General features: G+C 31.4%; 3 protein-coding genes across 13 annotated transcripts in view; 1 reads left to right on the forward strand and 2 right to left on the reverse strand.

Moving 5' to 3' along the window:
• Window positions 1-668: 668 nt before the first annotated feature.
• On the reverse strand, window positions 669-8,030 carry LOC137924956 (uncharacterized). Its single transcript, XM_068768373.1, has 6 exons — window positions 7,942-8,030; window positions 6,550-6,966; window positions 5,552-5,641; window positions 3,694-4,153; window positions 2,881-3,169; window positions 669-1,682 (listed from the first exon to the last, which is right to left on the reverse strand). The coding sequence occupies exons 1-5, from the start codon at window positions 7,975-7,977 to the stop codon at window positions 2,910-2,912; spliced, it is 1,263 nt and encodes a 420-aa protein (XP_068624474.1). The 5' UTR covers window positions 7,978-8,030; the 3' UTR covers window positions 669-1,682; window positions 2,881-2,909.
• Window positions 8,031-9,599: 1,569 nt separating this feature from the next.
• On the forward strand, window positions 9,600-18,457 carry LOC137924959 (uncharacterized). 5 transcript variants are annotated; one of them, XM_068768378.1, is made up of 10 exons: window positions 9,600-9,761; window positions 10,707-10,913; window positions 11,335-11,418; window positions 11,922-12,032; window positions 12,584-12,791; window positions 13,193-13,263; window positions 14,320-14,484; window positions 15,242-15,304; window positions 17,223-17,388; window positions 18,273-18,457. In XM_068768378.1, exons 1-10 carry the CDS (start codon window positions 9,726-9,728, stop codon window positions 18,416-18,418), a joined length of 1,257 nt encoding a protein of 418 aa, XP_068624479.1. In that variant the 5' UTR covers window positions 9,600-9,725; the 3' UTR covers window positions 18,419-18,457. The 5 variants fall into 5 exon arrangements, with proteins under 5 accessions (XP_068624479.1, XP_068624482.1, XP_068624477.1 ...); XM_068768376.1 differs by lacking the exon at window positions 9,600-9,761 and adding an exon at window positions 10,367-10,443; XM_068768379.1 differs by lacking the exon at window positions 9,600-9,761 and adding an exon at window positions 10,367-10,443 and having other exon boundaries at window positions 17,223-17,384; window positions 18,273-18,415.
• Window positions 18,458-20,047: 1,590 nt separating this feature from the next.
• The window catches only part of LOC137925044 (calpain-A-like), a 67,494-nt gene continuing 66,518 nt past the window's right edge, over window positions 20,048-21,023 (reverse strand). For 6 of the 7 annotated variants that reach the window (XM_068768482.1, XM_068768483.1, XM_068768484.1 and 3 more), the window contains one exon: window positions 20,048-20,523. In XM_068768482.1, coding sequence (XP_068624583.1) covers window positions 20,441-20,523 — 83 coding nt within the window. In that variant the 3' untranslated portion in view covers window positions 20,048-20,440. The remainder of the gene's footprint in view (window positions 20,524-21,023) is intronic. The other variant, XM_068768480.1, reaches the window with a different exon arrangement.

Consider the following 21,023-nt stretch of genomic DNA (forward strand, 5'->3'; position numbering starts at 1 on the left):
AGCTGTCAGATTTTGTGCCTAATATTGTAATACTGCTAAGGATTTTTTTAACTCTCGGAGTAAGTGTAGCCACATGCGAAAGAAGTTTCTCAAAACTTAAATTAATTAAAAACTACTTAAGATCAACAATGTCACGTAACAGATTAAATAATCTTGCAATAATGTCAATAGAACATGAACTAGTCGACACTATTGATTTTGAAAATGTGATTAATGACTTTGCAGGCGAAAAAGCGAGGAATGTCCTTTTTTAAATTTTCCCAATAAATTTTATTAAGATCTAATGTTATTTTGAACCAAAAAAATTATATATTAACTACATTCTGTTCTGAATTTTGAAATTATTTAGACTCTTTAGGGGGGGGGGGTGGAGGGGGCACCAAGCCCCAATCTGCTCCAGGCTCCAAATACCATAGCTACGCCAATGCCTGCGTGTCAAAAGGAGCACTATTTCGTCGCTAGCGTTTTTCAGCGAACCAGAGTACAGGCAAAAATAAAAATTCTCTATAAAGTTCAAAAGTTGAATAAATAAATTAATTTAAATTTCGATTGAAAAGAATTTAAGATTTTAAATAAAAGATAAATTCCAATCAGACACATTTTATTCTACCAAGTTATGAATGTGACCATAAATACTGTTATAATATATTACTTTTATGATTGTTCGTTGTTCTTTTCGCGTCAATATATTGTAAAATATTTTGTGATATAATGTAGTAGGCTGTAAAGAGAACCGAATCGCTGTGATTATTACATAAAGTAGGTATGGTGTCAAAAACAAGTTTTAAAATCCTCCCTACGCTAATTATTATTCAAATTTAACAGACTGTTGGGATTAGGTACAATAAAACTTGACAGAAAAGGATTTGTCCATCTACGTATTGTTCGTACGAAAAAACCGCTTAAAAGAGCTTATCTTATGAGATAGAGATACCATATATAACCATGTCGAATTTTTAAAGAATAATTTAGGACTTGCAGCCTATAAGAAACGCACTGGTCATTTTTATCAAGTAAGCGGTACGCAAAGGGAGGTCACAGAAAATATGAGAATATTTTTTACAATTAATCAATATTTTAACAAATAAACTGGCCGTGCTTATGCTGAAAGTTCATTATCCGACTTCAGCGATGATTTGGTTGGGATTGAAGGAGTAACAGCCATATTTTTGTGAAAAAGGTTATTTAAACATCAGCAAAAGTGTATCCAGATACCATTCTTGAGAAGATCCTTCAGCACGACTGCGCCGAGTCATAAAGCTCGTCCCGTCCTATCTTGGTTAGAAAATAACTTCCAGAATTTATGAGTGCTCAAGACCGGTCCGGATCTATGGTTAGCTTTAGAAAGTATGGCTTATTCTAAACGCAATGAGTCCATAAAAAATACATACACGAAAGTTTTATGGTCTCATAATATGGATATACTATTATTGACAATGAAGAATTTTCCCAAAGAAAGAGCTTAAAATAAGTAACTGTGTGGCAATAAGTTTATATATATTTTTTAATATTTTTATATTAATACTGATACACTGTGATTGTAATAAGTGTTATGTACAATAAAAAATGATGTTTTTTTTTGGTAACAGTGTTTATGGCAACACTATGTAAATCAAGATGATGAAATAATCAATTTAAGAGTGATTAGGCGATCTTCCGTAATCGTCCATATACCGCTCTACCTGTAAAACAAGTGTTAATTAATGTTTATTTGCCGTATTTCTAAAATTAAGATATCTATATGTAAAGTATATTAATTTATTCACCGACTTCGATTTTACATTCATTACTCTTTATTACAACACACACACACACACATTTATATATATATATATATATATATATATATAGATAAAAAAATTACAACATATAACTTTATTAACTTCAATTAGCAATTTTGATAATATTTTAAATTAAAGAATACCACTGTTAATTAATCGGTTAGCACATTTAATACAATGTTTATATATATATATATATATATATATATATATATATATATATATATGTGTGTGTGTGTGTGTGTGTGTATCTATATATACATCTATGTACCGACTTGAAATTTAGTAAGAATATTTTTTTCGTCAGTCAGCTAAGAATGGATTTTACGAAATTTAAAACCCAAGAGGCGTTAAGTAGGCATTTTTGAAGTTCGCAAGGATGACAATGAAAAACTGTTTTTTTTATATATTCAAACAACCAGCCGTACATTTGAGTATATATGTATATTCAAGAATAACTCAAATTCGTATGACTCTTAAGAATGGCGCCACGATCATCAAATATTGCTCTACTTTGGGTGTCATTGGCAAGCTCACTGTGGGTCCTTACCATTGAGAGAGCATAGCTTATGGCTTATCTACCAGATCAAATTAGGGATGAAGAGATCGATAGAAGAACAATAGTATATAGGGTGTAAAACTAATGGCAGCTGGAGGGTCCTGGAGTGGGGACCCCGGAGCAGTAAGGGCATTGTAGGATGTTCATACACAGGATGCCAGCCATACATTTGGTCCTAAATCTTTGAGGTCTATGATTAAATTGTTATTTTCTGGTAACATTATATAAGTAGTTTCCCCAACTTTTATTTTGTTATTGCGCAAATTTTATTAAAATGGCAATAAAGCTTATGTTAAATTGAAAACGTAGCCGGATACCATCATTAAATATAAATATATTAATAAACTATGCACCAAAGTAGCTACAAATGATTGATTGAACAGTACAGAAATTAAAAGGGTGAAATGCCTTTGTAAAAAATACATATAAATACCAATTTTCAAGACGATCTGTAGACTGGTTACTAGGTTTACTAATTTCAAATAGACTATTATCAACATGAACATATTACATAATTATAAAAATGGTGAAAGAACTTACTTCTGTCTATAATTTGTAACCATGTACCTTCAGTTTTGTTCCACTGATTGCTGACATTGCTCATCAGGAGCATCTTCCACCCAATCATCGAACTCATCATTCATGACATCATCATCAATGTTAATGAGATTTGTTGGTTCAACTTTGACACCTGGTTCTTGACTTGTATCTAAAGTTTTCACATCTTCCGTCACTGATCCATCATCAGATTGTATTTTGTCATTTTCTAAATCATTTTTCACTTCATTATTATCCACCGTTTCCGTTACATTAGTAGAACTGGATTTATCTGCAATATCAAATGTATTGGTTAGAAGGCCTTTATAATAATGTGATAGTCTACACAGTACCACATTTTCTTAAAATTGGTATGGTATAGGGTATTTCTAATATTTATATATGTATATAAATATATATGTTTCATTTGATACATATTATAAAGGGTATAAATTTTATTTCTTATTGGCGTTTCTCGTCTTGGTAAATATCGAATGATGGTTATTAATGAATTGTTTCATAATGGAGTTAATGCTGTTAGCCCTAAGGCTTTTACTGCTTCATCGGACACTGAGTTCACGTAACAGAAGGGTCCGTGAACTATACTAATGGTTATAAGTAACAATGTACTTGATGTACAACTTGTATCTAATATAAGAATTTAATTCACCCAAACAATTTTCAGTTAAAATCTGTTTACAGTAATGTAACATTAGCATCCTTTCTTTGAAGGTGTACATTGTCATTACTGTTCAAAATGTTCAGTAATTTTAGAACTGAACTTTAAAGATAGACAAGTATTTCATGGTCTTCTACCTGTAGGTGGTTTTTCTTCGGTTTTTTCTTCTATTTTATCAGAACTTTGTTCAACATTTGCTGCTTCAACAGCATCATTTATACTGTTTAAAGTTCCAGATTTGATTTGCTCCCATAGCTCTCCATCAGTTTCTATTGGATAAGTTTCCCTGTACAGTTTGACGATCTGATCAGTTTGTAGGAAACCCTCGTTTTGTAGAAGCGTGGCAATGCGTTTTCTTATTGCAATATGCAATGTTTTCATAAATTCGGCCTTTTCGCCGTCGTCACACTTTGATGTGATATCTTCCATATCTTTCAAGATACATTTGCATGGCATTACAAAAAGTGGTAAACCTGTTCTGCCTTTGCGGACTTTACCAAAATTTTCTGCATTTGGCAATTTAGCATCTTCGAGTGTATGCTTTTCAATATCAGCTGCAAAACTTTCCAGTTGTTGAACGGAACTTGGACCAAATTCCTGTAGATTTGAATTATTACAACTGTTATATGTATTACAATGTAAAAATATATTTTTTTTATTTTTTATTTGTAATACATAAATATAAGCATTTTTACATACACTCATATGTAAGTGAGGGGTCTTTAAACATTCAAATAACTATTTACCTGACAGTCCAAAAGCCTAATAGTGATGGAGTTTCATCATTTTATTAAAGCTATATATCATTTCTTAGCACATGCTGCTCAGAAATATAGCCAAGTATGAAGTTCATCCCTATTAGACTTTGGCAGATGTCAGGTAAAACTTATAACAATTCAGTTTCAACAAATTTTTGCCATGGAGTCTTTTACATAACACATTCTTATATAGAAGGGGCCCTTAGTGTGACAGGATGTAAAATGGGGAAATGGTAAGTTTTACTAAAACGTGACTATATTTGTTAAAATACATCAATGATGTTTAAAACCCAAAGATATAAAATCATATTTTTTTTTGGTTTTTCAATATTTTTCTAGCAACTAGGGGGTCCAGCAAATCACGTCATTTGCCAAAATATTATAAGCTTTATTAAATTGTAACATCCATTTCTTATTATTATTTTGTATAAATGGTGAAATTTATATGTATTACTGTTATCTAATAGTGATAGTCCATCGGTAAGGACTGTGACTAGTGATCGTAGTTCGCGGGTTCAATTCCCTGCACACAGTGTAAGTTTTATACAAGTTAAAATTTACAATTTGTGCATTAACTATTTTTTTGCCTCTGCCTTTTGATTGCCACTGCTCACAATCAAGTTTCCAGATGATGGCTTGGCTTGGCAGTGGGCGTCTATTGGCTGAAACGACAACTGTGTTCTAATTTGTCAATTACATTTCTTAATTATTATATGATGACAAAGTGCTCTTAAAAAGGGTTTTTGAGTTTTTCGTTACTGCCAAAAGATGTTTCTTCAGTAGCTCACAACCTTTTGTACCATAGATTAAATTTTAGGCTAAGAATAACTTCGGTGGCGGATTAATAAGATTTAGGAAATGTATGAAGCTATTCTCGGAATCTTCATTTTGCATGAACAAGTGCTGTTTACCATCTAAATTGGTGCTCTCTGTGTTACGTCGACACCTTAACTTTTTGGGCCCAAATATCTGACTACATCCATAACTAAACCATATTGTATTAGTTACGAATTCAAACTTTTTAAAGATGTACATGAAATTATCAAATTATAATACTTTTAAAACTTGCAATAAAAGAAAACAGTACAACCAAAGGTAAATAGGATGACGGGTACACATTATATGGGATACTTTTTTTAATTTCGAAGTTTTTTATGGTACCTGTAAGTACATGAAATAATTACAAAGGAATACTGCCAAATTTAAAAAAAGTTATACCACTTAACAATTACATTACCTTTAATAACTCAAGTTTCTTCTTCTCTAGGAGTAACCTTCTCTCTTCTACAACAAGTTTCCTTTGTTTTTTTACCAACTCAATCTCAATCTGTAAGAACATTTGCATCATATTAAACAATTTGCAAATAGTCAACATCAAAACAAATCTTATAATTTTTATATTCATTTAGTTATTAAACATTTGATTGTGAATAAAAGTTTATACCATTACATATTAATATTTAATAGATTCAGGTGTTATTTTGCGTTAGTCCATCCTGAGTAAGAAAAGGACTAATATATAACTAATTCTGGTATGTAGCTGTAGTCGTGCAATGAAGTGCAAATTTGAAGTGCACTTCATTGCACAACTACTGCGACATAGCGGAAGTAGCTATATATTAGTCCTTTTCTTGTTACAGATTAATAGCACAGGTTGTCAGCAAAGTAGAATGTGAAAGGGCTAGAGAACAGTCTCTTACTTGCTTTCCATGGACATGATTGGCCATGAAGAAATTAATCTGATAATAACAGCTGCCATGGTTTGGTTTTCGCATACAAACTTCAATGTAAATACTATATTTCTAAAGACAGCCAAAGCCATGATAGCCAGCACCTGGACCTTTCAACCAGGTAACCTAAGACTTTGTCAACCATAGCCCGGAAGAGAATGGCACTGCTTTTTACATACTACCCCAGTTTATGGGAGTACCATTCTACAAGGCTACCCCTCTTAAATCATTGAGGTGCCTCTACTTGGTCACCAGCGACATCAAGAGTCTGTTTGGACTTGTTGAGGAGTGAGGTTGGCTTTAATCAGCTAAATCTGAAGCGAATTGAGACAATGAGTGCAGTTCCACTTGGTGGCTAAAACCACCATGCTGAGACAATACAAGAAGACTGTAACAATTTTACAATTTAAAAATATCTTTAAGAAAAACATCCCATTTACAGATAATTTTATCATCATACATTAATCACTACAAACAAAATCTAATTATGTGTTAATAAACTTACATCTAGTTTGATTGATTTTGTTTTATAAGAAGGGCTTCTGGACCTTCCAGTGTTATTCGATGGACTGCAGAGCCGTTGCTTTCTTGATGGTCTTAACTCTCTGTCCCTAGTTTTCTGAAGATGATTATTTTGGAAATCTTCTTGCACAGAATCATCATCATTCCACTTGTCAACATCCATTGATGAATTGTTTTCCAACATAACTGCTGATAATTGGAAATCTTCTTGGCCATTGAAAAATGTGAAGTTATTTATGAGATTTATTGCTTTATGGGTATCTTTTAGTTTAGGAATGTTCACTAACACTTGTATGAAGTTGGAATTTGGCAAGTGATTTATATCATAAACCCAAAATCTGCTTTTTAATTGTTTTCCAAATATACCCTTTAATAAATTCAACAGCTTGTGTTTTTTAATCTGGAAATTTTTAAAATTTCTATTATTGAATATTATATTTAATTTATGTCAATTATTTTCAATTTTGGATAGCAGAGAGATAAAGATGGATTACAGAGGCCAATAATAACAGTCTTTAATCAACAACAAGATAAAACAGATGAAATTTAATTCAAATGACCTTGTCATTTGAATTAAGTTTCCACAACATTTGTTAATAAATAAATTTCCATTTTCCACATATGCAGGGTTTATTTTAAATAAGTTATTGGTGAAAAAAAATTAAAAATATGTAGCACATTAGTGAGAAAAAAAGCTTTAAAGCTATCAGAACTATTTATAATAACTCTGTACAACATTATTATTGAAAATGTATTACATTATTTTTTTTCTAGGGATGCAACAGGCCATTCCATTCTAGCAGCACAGTGTCCAGGGATAATACACAATAATTAATATGTAGTAATTTGAATTAAAAAAAAACTACTACTTACTAAATTTTCAATATGTCATTTATTATTTCTGGCACCATTCAATTATAGTTAGGGTATATGGCAATATATAAAATGACCGCAAATTGGCTGTATGTATAATGTATTCATTCTTTTAAACATATAACTAATCAACTAATATACTTACACTCACTGATTTCATGAATTCAAGGATAAAAACTTAAGTTGGTTATAAAACTAAATTATATGCAATTACCTCGTAAAATTTAATAAAATTTATAAGGATTATCCTTATTTACATTAAAACTGTTTAGTTTTATTATAAACTTTATTTACATTTGCATTTCCAAAGCAATGTTTACTTACAAACTAACATTACACAGTAGTAAATTTAACCTTTAATAAAGTACTTAGCTTAAACACAGAGAAATAAAATTTCTATAAATTGTTGTTTATTTCTATATATCATGTATCGTGGACTTCGTAGTTTAAATACACTTTATAGATTGATAAGTGAATTGAATCAAGAAAAATTATTACTTACATTATTGGGTAAACCCATAATATAGAAATCGGGCATATTGATAATAATATTATCTCTGTTGTTCTATCGTTGCTATAAGTCGCTTTAAATATAATTAAATATTATTATAACGTAACTTATTTATATTTACTTTCTTAGTCCAACAAACGATTTAAAACTAAATGATTTTATGACGCGACAGTGACAGATGGTAAAAAATAAATTTTAGGTGTTTGCATCAGCAAAAATCAGCAGTTTTTGTGGAATAAACTCTATAAATACCTGAAGATTTCAAAATATTAATAATATAAGATGTTACATTTAGAGTAAATATAAATATATATATACACATACATATAAATATTCACTCTATATATACATATGTATCAGTCCTAAAAAGTAATGTCTATGAAAAGTCTTTACTTCTTTTAAGTGAAGGAAGATTTATTTTATTTTGATTCATGTACTTTTTGTTCTACAGGATGGTTGGTTATACGTTTAAAGAAGTGACCACAACAGGACATATCATTCTGATATATTTCACAACAATTTTTTTTTGAATTGAAACAGGTCAATGAATAATAAAATAAAGTTTGCAGGGACAGGTATTAAAAAACAATTTTAATGTGTAAAGATCCGAATTTCAATAACGCCTTTTCTTACTGTTATCATTATATCATTTATTATCGCTGAAATCGCGAACTTTCGTGAAAATATAATCAATTTGTGTTTCGGAAATTCAAGCTAATTTGAGCCATCGACACAATGGGTCCACGGAAGTCACTAAAAATAAATTTGAGGGCACTCATTTTCTCACAGTGCACTCACAATATATTTACGGCAATTTAATGTATGTAAATAAAAAACTAATTTGAATATAAGACAAATATTAAGATCCTTCGTAAATGAAGAAATGAAAATAAACTTTATGTACCCGTTATTAGGCTTCATAAAGTTTATTACTTAACCACCAAAAAACGTGGTTAATTTATTTCTTTGTAAATTCATGAATTTTATAAAGCACAGGCTCTGCTAAAAAGCCCAATTTCAGAGTATGTTCACGATAAAGTTGTTTAGAAATGAAATGACTGAGTTTTTTGTGTTGTTCTTTTCAGAAGGTAGCGTGTTACGTATTAATATTACCAAAACTTTAAGGTGTCGATCATAAACGATTATAATGATTTCATATAATAAAGCTTGATTTTTACTTATATCAATTGATAATAAGTGAACTATACTTCTATTACCAATAATACTACATATCTCGGAATTGACTTCATACCTTAAAGTTTTTGCATTTGGTTATAAATATTTTTTTATAAAAAAATAGCTATATTACGTATGTGTATACCTGAGATTGTGATATTTTTTCCCTTAGCAACGGTTAAAGTGAGTTATTTCAAATCCTTTAATCGTTTTCTCACACCTTTGTAAATTAGGACAGTTCATATGCCCCATGGTCTGCCACGCAATATAAATTAGAAGTAGCAGGAATAGTGGAAAAAGGAAGAGTTTAGACAGAGTTGAAAAAATTTTACTTCATTAATTTATAAATTATCATTAATTTATTAATTATGAAAAAATCATCGATATATTAGTAAACATCGGACTGTTTCGATACATCGATAAGGTAGAACTTGATGAATATCGTGCAGTACTATGTTACCTTTGACGGAATGTGTTTGTTAACAACTTTTTACGACTAGTGTTTGAAATATTTATCATTGATTGCTGAAGTTAAATAATTTTATTTTTTTAACTTTATGTAATATTTTTAAACGTGAAAGAGTGTAAGTCTGTAAACAATGACGATTATTGTCGTGTCAGGTTTGCCGCCGAGAGTAAGTTTGTAAAATTCTTTTTGTTATTATGAAAATCCATAACGTTATTAATGAAAAAAAATAAACAAAATTAGTTATAATTTATATCTAATACCTAATAAATGCACAAATTAATGGTACCCATTATTGAATATTTTAATACATCAGTTTTAACGTTACTATAATTTTTTTTAATTAAAATTGAATTCATGCCAGCATTTAAGTCTCTTACAGTAATAAAAAAAATTGCCATCGTTTCCAAATGTATATGAATTATTTCTATGGCTTCCACATCATATTTTTAATATGATTTTTCCTATCGTCTAAATTAGTTTTATGGAATTGAACCCACAATAATAGTTAATCAGTTTTGGCAAATCAGTCAGTCGAGCTAAATACAATCATCAATAGTTCGTTATTTTAAGTGCAGTAATACCACTTTGTAATTTTTATGAATAAATGTTGACTGGCATTTGGTTATTAATGTAAACATCCTTACACAGTGGTAATCAACCAATGAGATAAATTGTACATTTTCTGGTATTAACACTGGCTAATGCTGTTTTAATACAACAATAACCTATTCAATCTCACTTGTAATCTTAAAGAGTGCACAGCAAGAGAAGAAAATTGAAAATCAGCAATGTATTGCTATTCTAGACTACGAGGAGACCAATATTATCACTGGCCCTCTTCATTACATGTATGCAATAATTAACCCTTTCCATAACTCTTACAAAAACGAACATGTGCACATACAAACATATCTTAACACAAATCTCGATAGTTGATGCTCCAAAATTTATGCCTAATTATGTTTTATAAACATAGTGGTTTTCTAAAACATAGGCTCTGCTTTATTTAGGGCCATCTGGAAACTTATTTATTTGTACCATACTCTAATTTTTATAAAGATTTTTAATTTTAACTTGTACAACTGTAAAAAAATAACTGTTTATATTGCAGTGGGACATGAAATTGACTGTGAGAAAATTAGCAAGAACAGTCAAAGGACAATTTAAAGCACTTACCATCAAATGCACGAAAAAAAGCAGGGATTGCTATATTCGGTTGTCTGAAATGTTAAATCCCCAATCTGTTGTAAGCAAAATTAACAATGCTACTTTTGGACAGTTTAAATTACATGCATATATCCCTGATGTGATACCATATGTAAGTTATTGGAATTATTGGTTGTCCATTAATTTATAAATATATAATATAATAATATTCACATATAATATTCTATAATAATATTATTTTCATTAAAAATAATGTTTTGTAAACGTAATTGTTTTTATCTCTATTATATACATAGCAATGTGTATATACTATACTGGCTGAGCAATGGCACCCTGGTGGTAAGGACTGAGATTTATGATCATAGGTAGCAGGTTTAATTCTTTTGATAAAAATGTTATATATTATTTACACTTTGTTCATTAATTACATGGTATTGTTATTGTTCAAAAACAAGTTTTCAGAGGATAGCACCAGCATCCTCATACATACAATAATACCATACTGCAATTGCCATTCCGCCTGCAAATCAGTCATTGTTTGTAATTGAACCAAATAATTTTATTCTTTTCAGCTACCTCCAACAATAAAACCGAGACTCATACCTTTTAAGCTGCGAAGAGCTCTTCATATAGCTAATGAATCAACTCTTGGAGAGGTAAGATTTAAGAAATATCAGTAAAAATTATAATTTTACGTAAATTGATCAATACTTTTTAGAGATACATCAAATAAACAGTTTTTACTTAATGTTTGTTATTATGTATAGAGATTCTTAAATTATTTTGGTTTTGGTAAGAGATACCTTTTCCAAAACAATATGATATCACTGTTACTAAGTTACTTTAAAGATCATACATGTTTAAAAATATTGAGTGTATAATTCTATTAAAACCTCAGTCTCTTAGGGCTTTAAGATTCTGAAATGTAGAGCATAGGTTGGTAAGTATCAAGCAGTAAGTCAAGGTGGACAAACAACCTTGTTAGTGTCATCGGAAAATGCTGGATCTCCAACTGGTAACATCCTATGGTTGAAATAATGTAACATTGAAGTTATATTTGAAAACAATTCATAATTTTAGTGGCTGTGTGATAGGTGGCACTGTCATGTTGAAACCACAGATCAATATATATATATATATATATGTTTAATACTTTTAGGTTCTGTATAGCGCACATAGTGAGATACTAGAAGAGATGCAAATAAAATATGTTAAGCTATTTGACCTGAGCAAGAATGGTGATCATGTACTTTTGACCAAAATTTCAGAGGTTCGTAAGTTTATATTAATTATGAAAATAGGAATTTTTCAGCTTCATCCATCCATTTTACATGTATAGGATGTGTTTATAATGAATATATAATCTGGGATTGCCATGTAGCTTTAATACATATTATAATGCAGTTATTTAGAGTTCAGAATATCAAATCCAAAAATATCGCTATTGGTGCGTTCAATGAGTTTTCTTAAAAAAAATTATGTTTGCTGTCAATACAGGTATGGAATTTCGCATCCATAATCAAAAATTTTAAAAATAATAAAAAGTGTTTCTAAAATTCCGATTACAACATGCTAACTAATCTGTCCTTGCAGACAGTATTGCTAGAAGTTATAGGTCCGTCACATTCCTATGGAAAAAATTAATTAATGTATCATATTTCAGAGTGACTGGAAATAGGTGTAAAAGCTATAAAGTGTTTTTGCTTCGATTTGATTGAACGTTACCTACACCTAATTAAAGCTTTTACATCTAGAATTAATAATACCGTATACATAGTTTATTTTATCTTATATTAATTTTTTGTTGTTCATATTTCTTAGATATTACTGGATCGTTTGAGAAATATAATGAAGTCAAATGTTCACGACTCAAGTTTTAAGCTGACCAGTACTTATAGAAAGACACACCCACACTCTGGTGACTTCCAGCTGATTGAGTCCACATTAAACGAACTCGAGGATATCGAGGGGAAACCCCGGACGCAGTTGGATAAGAATGAATTAATGAGTTTTGAAACACAGCATCATTGTAAGTTTTTTACACATTTTAGTTTTAATCAAAATCATTTTATTAATATTAACATATATCCAGTGAATTAATAGCGAACAGGATAATAATAAATTTTTTTATTAAATTTCAAATATTTTAAAATGCTTATTGCAATACTTTAAAAAATTACATGTGTAAATGCATCTTACTTCTTAAAGTCTTATATATAGATTTGTATATGTATAACATATTCATAGAAAATTGGTAGCCCCCTTTAGGTGGACCGGTGATGTAGTCAAGGATTCGAGAAGTCATTGTATGCGAGCAGCGTTAGACCAGTTATTGTCGCTATTTTTGGGGGAGGCCTATGCCCTGCCAAGCCTCTATAGCCTGACATGATGATGATGATTGATAGAATTGAATGTGTTATTTTGTTCCAGTGGTACATAACGTTTCATACAGCAAAGCACTAGAAATAACCAATGAGTACATCAAACGTATTAAAGCTAGGGTATGTATAGTTGTTACAACTTTATTACCCGTAGTTCCAAGAGATTGTGTACCTTCAAATATGTGTACATTGTATGTATGTATGTGTGTGTATATTCGTATGTATGTTTATATGTATATACATTTGTTTTGGTATGTTTGTGTATATGTATATGTTTGTATGTACATACACCCTAAACTAGGCTGTCCTGCATGTCTCTCACCTCTATCCAATGGTGGTCTGATAGATATCGTCTCGAGCGATAAGACCGCCTCTTATACCATATAAATTGTTTTTTTCCTCTATTATCTATGGTGTACAAAAAATGGTTAAAAAATAAATAAAAATTGTAAACAAGTTTTTTTTTCTACATTTCCCGCTGTTTGACGCGCTTAGCAAACATTAATTTTTTGACTGAAGTAAAACATTCACAATGATTGTATTTATTATAATTTATTTTTTACAAATTTTAAAGTAATACCACCGATTTATATATGATATACTCGTATATATAAATCGGTGGTATTTATTTTTTGATTTTGTATGATTTTTTTGATTTACATGAATGTTTTCTTCCGTGCATTCTTCGTATTGAATTTCAAACCGTTAATGTATTTAAATAATCAATAACACATATATCGGCTATTGTTAAATCGGCGGTATTTATTTTTTGTTTTTGTATGATTTTTTTGATTTACATGAATGTTTTCTTCCGTGCATTCTTCGTATTGAATTTCAAACCGTTAATGTATTTAAATAAACAATAACACATATATCGGCTATTGTACTCGGCATTTAATTTGGCACATCGGAAATTATTAATTTATTTATTTTTAAATTAGAATACTAAAGGTTAATAACTTCTTAGTATAGTTTGCACGGATAGATAGTAAACAAGAATTAAATATGTAGTAATCCTAATTCTTTTAAACTACATTAATATTTTATTTTTATATCAATATCATTTTTGTAAAGGATGTACTTTTTGTGTATTCACCCATTTATAGCTTTTACACCTGTAATTGACAATCCTGTATATTTCTAAAATAATTCATGACTTAATAATTTATTCGATAGCTTATGGAGTATGCAGAGTCTTTAAAAACAGAGTCCCAATCGGAATCCAAACCGGTGGATGCACCGGAGTCTGAGGCGAAACTCGTGGAGGATCCCGATTCCGAACAGGCGGCTGCGGTCCGTGTGAGGGGGGAGATGATGAAAATCCTCCCCTACCTCCCCATAGTGAGTAGTAAACAAACAAAGTATATGATATATATAATAGTAATGGATAAATTTCCGTAATTTTCAAGTCATTTAGTTGTACAGTACAATGAGTATTATTTATCAATTATACTAGGTATAAGTGTTGCTGGAATCACTTTCTCTAATTTTTCTCCTAGCGCTTTCTGAGGTGGTAGTAATGTCATTATCCAGGCAATAGCAATCGACCAGTTCGAGGTTCTGTTCTTTTGGTCGCCCTTGTGTCGGAATGCTAAGCGGATATTATCGACGAGTGATAATCCTTAACCTGTCAACTGCCTATGGACATATCTGTCCGAACTCCCCGTGTGCGTACGGGTCAGAACTGCCCGAAATAAAGTAAGCCACATATCGAATTACCTTAGAAATACAGTTTAAAATCGCTTGTTCTGGAAGACCATGGTATGATGAACAATAATATTTCATCTATCATTTAAAAACATTCGTTCCCGACACTGGTAAGCGCCATGTTGTGGCAAACGAAGGGTTAAACCAGTCACTATATGGAGCGTCCGTCGACGCGTTCTAAAACCACGGCGGCCTTCTAATCCAGGAGCCACCGAGCTTCTGCCTTAATAGAAGCCTTAGGCAAAGCGTTCTGCTACCACAGACCCGCACCATCTACAGGTGCTACTTGGCAGCAGTTAAAGTCTAGTACCAAAAAAAAAAATTGCCTTAACTTATTTTGATATTTGTACAAATTCCCTAGTAAAACATATTTAATTAAATTCTTTTACAGATAGTCCCTCAAGTTGTGAAAAATAACTTTGCGCCGAAAAAAGTTTTGTATTACAAAATAAGAGTAAGTGTATTTTATATTTATATTGTCTTGACCGCTTTGTTAACCCTTTGAATGCACATTTAATCGAATAATTTGCCACCAGATAAAGATTCACAATTTATAGAATTGTAATGATGAAATGATTTTTCACGATAGTAACTGACACAAATTATTTTGAAATAGACAAGAATGTACATCTTAAATACTGTCTAAATTATGTAATGTGCGACTTTTGCCAAATTAGTGCATGACGTTCTGATACGTCGAATCAAATTGTTAAATAGCGTAATTATTGTAAATTATTTATTGTAGCGTAGATATATATTAGATGTACGGATTAAAAATGTAAAATCAATTTAAGAGAGAACCCTTCAGGTAAAACGCTTCAGCGCCATCTACCTTCAGTGCTGGTTGATATGGAAGGTGCGTCGTTTCAGATTCTTACCAGATTTCGACTTACATGGGCCCTGCTGCAATGAGCGACCAACGTCTTTCATGGTGTCCCATTAGCGCTTTTTAGGTGCATTAACACTACGTTTGGATCATCCTATAGCGTCAGTTCGGTTTACCGAAATTGGCTTACTTAGCACCGTCAATATATCGTTGGAATAAGCCGAAGCTCTCACCCATATAATGTTTCAGAATAGTTTGAGCTAATTTCTGTATATATGCCTCAAAATCATTGCTCTGTATCTAAGCCGCTAATCATTGCTGCCGAATGAGACTGTTCCTCATCAACGAGAGGTATTTTTAGCGAGACCCGATGTTGCCAGCAAGTAGATTAGATTATTCTTTTGCCATTAAACTTAATCAGAAATGAGGAGATACGCAAACGAACAAAGGTCAACGACTTAGCTCAAAGAATTGCTCGTCCGAAGTGGCATTGGGCGGAGTATATCTTTAGTGCAACCTACGTCCGTTGGAGTCGCTAGTGGCGACCACGTGCCGGTGGACCTGGCGTAGCTGGATGCGGGCAGCGTAAGACCGGTCATCATGACGATCTTTTAGGGAGCCCTTTGGGGACCTTGCAGTGGACCTAAATCGGGTTAAAAGAAGATTATATATATTTTGTAAACACTTTTAAAAGTAATAAGTGAAGATATCGCCTATCTTCACTTTATTAGTATGTTTGTATGATGGTATAAATATCCCGCTAAAACAAAGACATAATTGTTTGTTTATATTTTTTACCTCGTGAATATATTGTCTGTTGCTTCTCAGTATTGGACATATGAAAGTATTTCCGATGATGATTCAGATAAGAGGCAACGAGGTCAAGAGCGATACTGCGTACACCACATTGACTAAGTTTGGGTAGTAATCTTTGATGGTTTAGGCCAGGGTGGCCAAACTGCGGCTCGCGAGTCACATGCAGCTCTTTGAACGATTATTTTTGGCTCTGATTGATGTCGAATTATTTCAATATTTAAATTTATATAACCTACGTCAGCTCTTGGGAAATCAAATTACGGGTGTGAACAATTATTATTGTTCCGCCATAAAATTAGCGAAATCTAAATACCGATCATAATTAACTCACCGGCATTTTAAGTATCAATAGGAGTGCTGTTATACATATACGTTTGCATTTTGCGGCTTATTCCATGCGTAGTACGTGTTTAAAAAGCGTGGCATCACTTGTTGATTTACCTTTAGTGAAATTGTTTATGTCATTTCATTTGAAATGTTTTTTTAAATCTTTCTTAAGATTGGTAAAATAGAGATATGCCTACCATTTCCGGGTTCTTGTCTATCGCCTCTCTTTAGTAAAGAAAGTACATTACCCGGCGATAAATATTGCACATCGACCTTTGGAAAGAAACAATCGGCTTTATATATATATATATATTTATATTTATATTCATACATCAATGTCTTGACTTTTCAAAAGTGCTTAGCAAAGTTTATTTGATAAAATACGAAACGTATGAACTTTAAGTTGTATGGGGAGCCATATATGCCGTCTAAGGAAGCGATAAAGCCGTTTCTGAAGAAGCACCACGCTTGCAAGATATACCGCAGCGACCGCATGTACAACCTGTTGTGCTGCACTGTACGCATCTCTGCGCTGAACGCCTTCCTGCAGGCGGACGGCACCGAAGTGGGTGAGCATTCAACATAAATATAACAAAATTGTCAACTACTTTGTTTTCTAAATTTAAATAATATACTAGATTTTTGGGAAAATCATACAAGCAAATAGATCACTGCAGGGAAGTATCCCGCGCTATGAATATTGGTATTTACGTGTAATGTCATATTGGGCATCTGTCAACCAATATATACTCTGTGTATTTTTTTTGTTAATATTTTATGAATATTTGTTGAATTTTCGAAAAAAAATCTTTCACTCAGCTTTTGTTTAGGCAATATGTTCAAAAGAAAACAAAAATAAAGATTCATTTTACAAAAATAATTGATCATTGCCACTTAATATCTCTCTCTCTCTCTCTCGGTTTAGTCAAATTTATCGTAGCAATGGCAGTTGATGATTATTAATTCATTGATCCTCTGTCGACTTTGTGAAAAGCATTAGTGTCTGTTATGGGCTGCATCTCTCAGCTGTCTGCCACTTTAAGATTTGTGAATTTGTACTTTACCTAGCAAACACAAACCTGTTTTTGTTCGGTACAGAAAAATTTCAAAGAAATAAAATGAAGTACTTGGTGGAGACAAATATGAGTGTCTAGTGAAAAAGTCAATGCCAAAGACTGATTATCAATATAAGACAAAAAAGTCAACTCTAAAGGTAGGAGTTTGGATCTTCAAGTGACGAAAGCGATTTTGTTATTTTCTACGCTAGACTTTTTGCTGTCCGTATTCACGAGATAAAAATATTTTTTAATTGTGGTCTCTATCCTCTGCACACAAACAGGTTTTAGTGTATTTGACAATGATAAAATATAGTAATAAATTGATTTCTTACACAATATATTTTAGTTATATAAAATTTAACTTTTGGTAAAGCAGTTTTAAAATTATTTGGCAGCCGGTACCAAGATGGTCATTCGTTTGGCAGACGCGCAACTTTATAAGGTACCTGAATCAATGAAACAAGAAATGTTGGTTGGGTTATCGCAGAAAGAAGACACGGAGAGAACAGATGCAGATGCAAATATGGACGGAGTAGAATGAAATGAATATTGACAGTTTTAAAATAAAATGTTCTTCTGTCACAAGCAGTTTTTAATAAACCCGTCAAAAATTTAAATTGACTTTTCTTATACCTCACTTATCCTTATTCTATAATGTAAATTCATAAAGAAACTCGAAAAGCATAAGCATAAGCTTAAAACCAACATATACTGACTACAATGCTGTTTGAAAATTTATATATGACTACAACCTGTAATTTACGATCCCCCGGAAAATGTTCCAATAACGCGGGTACGTGAAAATTATATTGGTAATGGAGGAAATTCTAGGAAGCTAAATAAGCTAATTTTTAATAAACGCGCGTCCTGAGATTTTGCGCATGCGTAGACCGATAGAGTGACCGATATAACAATGGCGATGAGGTTCAGCATTGCATAAGCGAAAGCGTTTTGACATCTGCGATTATTTCGCTACAAGATCAACACTTAAATAATTTTTTGTCATAGAAGTTCAATACAAAATCCCCGATACTAGCTGTCGTAAGAATATCATTAAAAAAAAAACTCAATTTAAAACAAAAAAGTCAATTTACTCTTACCCAGTATGTGAAATTATATTTGAATTACCACCATCATTTGAATTTATTTAACCCGCTTATACAGTCCACAAACACGTCGCCAACATTTTTGGTCCATTCGTCGCCAAAATGTTACAATCGCATTTAGTTTCTTCTTTCTCATTTCATACGATGACAGTAACAAGTAATAACAGCAAACTAGGTCAGTTGTAAACCTAATTAAATCACCCTTTGGATTTATAAATAATTAAATTAGACGGCGACAACACAAACATAATGCATTACACCTAATTAAAATCACTCTTGGATTTATACAGTAATATTAAATATAGAAAACACAAAAAGACTGCTCCACACCATCCCTTATCTTTATATACTGATATTAAACGTAGAAAAGACAAAAAGACTGCTTTACACCTAATTTAATCATTCTTTGGATTTATAAATAACTAAATTAGACGGCGACAATACATACATGCTGCTTTAAACCAAATTAAAATCACCCTTAACTTTATACTGATATTAAATTATAATAGATACTGTCACGACCGTTGGTCGGGTATAGGGAAACGCAGACGAGACGACGAGTATATATACTATATATGTATAGTGTTAATTTATGTGCCCCCGTCAAAAAAATATTCAAATTGATTAAAAAGGTTTCATTCTCACTCTTGATTTACGGAAGACCGAAATTTAATTTTTGTAATTTTTTTGTGTCACTGACATTTATAGATTGCATGTGTTTTAGTAAGGAGTATACCAATAAAACAATGTTACATATTGAAATGTCATCGTTTTAGCTAGACGTAAACGCACATTAAAAGGCAAAGGAATCCCCCAAAGATATCTAGGGGGATACACCACTATAGCCACGCTTGGCAGGAGGGTTGGCGATTGCAGTGTGGTATTATGGTACGCAGAGAACGGGGCTACACGTCCTCCGGAAACTTGAAACTCCGAAAAAAATAGCATCCGTTTGAATAAGCAATAGTTAATTTAAACTTTAAAGTATTAATGACGCTAGTGGCCAGTATTTCTGTGATATGAAACATTCTCACTAGGGTTGTCATAACAGAAAAAAAAAACAATAAATGAGAAAAATTTATTCAGATCTGATTCAAAATACAAAAAATATGTAATTGTCATAAATATAATAAATGATTTGAGAAATAAAAAAAAATGCATCGTCGAAGCGATAGAATGGAGCCCGGCGTGGTAGGCCCGACCGCACAGTAACTGATGTGTTTACAGAAGCAGTAACTATTGGAATGAAAGATCGGTGGATAAAAACATACTGTACTGTATGGTAAACTAATTAGTTCAGAATTCAACATAAATACATTCGTACCCGTAATTTTATTAAATAATTTGTGACAAATATATTCATTTATATATCTATATATACTCTTATACAATTGGCCGGTTATATAGTGTGAATAATTTAATTGTAGTAAGGCATAATTAGCGATTTTTTTTTACATCTAAGAGTACACTGTGCGATTTAGCCATTCATCGAGGGAGAATGTCGCGAAATCTCCTCCTGAAGATCTCCCTTTGAAGGTTTCTGTAAAAATATTTTTTTTTAGTATTTTTGTAAAACCTGGTGGTCAAGTTTAGCAAGCGGTTAGTGAGTATGAACAGGCTATTTACAAATTCCTTTTATTTACGTATATCTTTCTCAAAAACTGTTTATCTATAACTTGTAATTGGAATTTTGTAAACAACCTATATTTAGTGAAAAATATCATCTACATACAATTTTCAAACATCATTTAAAAGAATTATTCATATATAAAATATTGCAATAATTAAAATTTTATGTTATAATTAAATATTTATACTGTTGTAGATAATCTAGTTTAAAACTTGTTGGAACCATTTTAATAATTTTATTTGTAATTATATAAACATTTTGATAAATCGTATCTATAAAAAACTATTTTTGAGATACATAATATCCTCAGTGGAATTTGATTTTAATTTGAACAAGTGCATATACATAATAATAAATACAAATAATAAAGTTTTTATATATAACAAAAACTTTATCAATTTTTACTGCAA

This window comes from Battus philenor, unplaced genomic scaffold (assembly GCF_028537555.1).
Source record: "Battus philenor isolate CCGP_79_NKW_IND1 unplaced genomic scaffold, ilBatPhil1.0.hap1 SCAF_25, whole genome shotgun sequence".
NCBI classification, from domain to species: Eukaryota; Metazoa; Arthropoda; class Insecta; order Lepidoptera; family Papilionidae; genus Battus; species Battus philenor.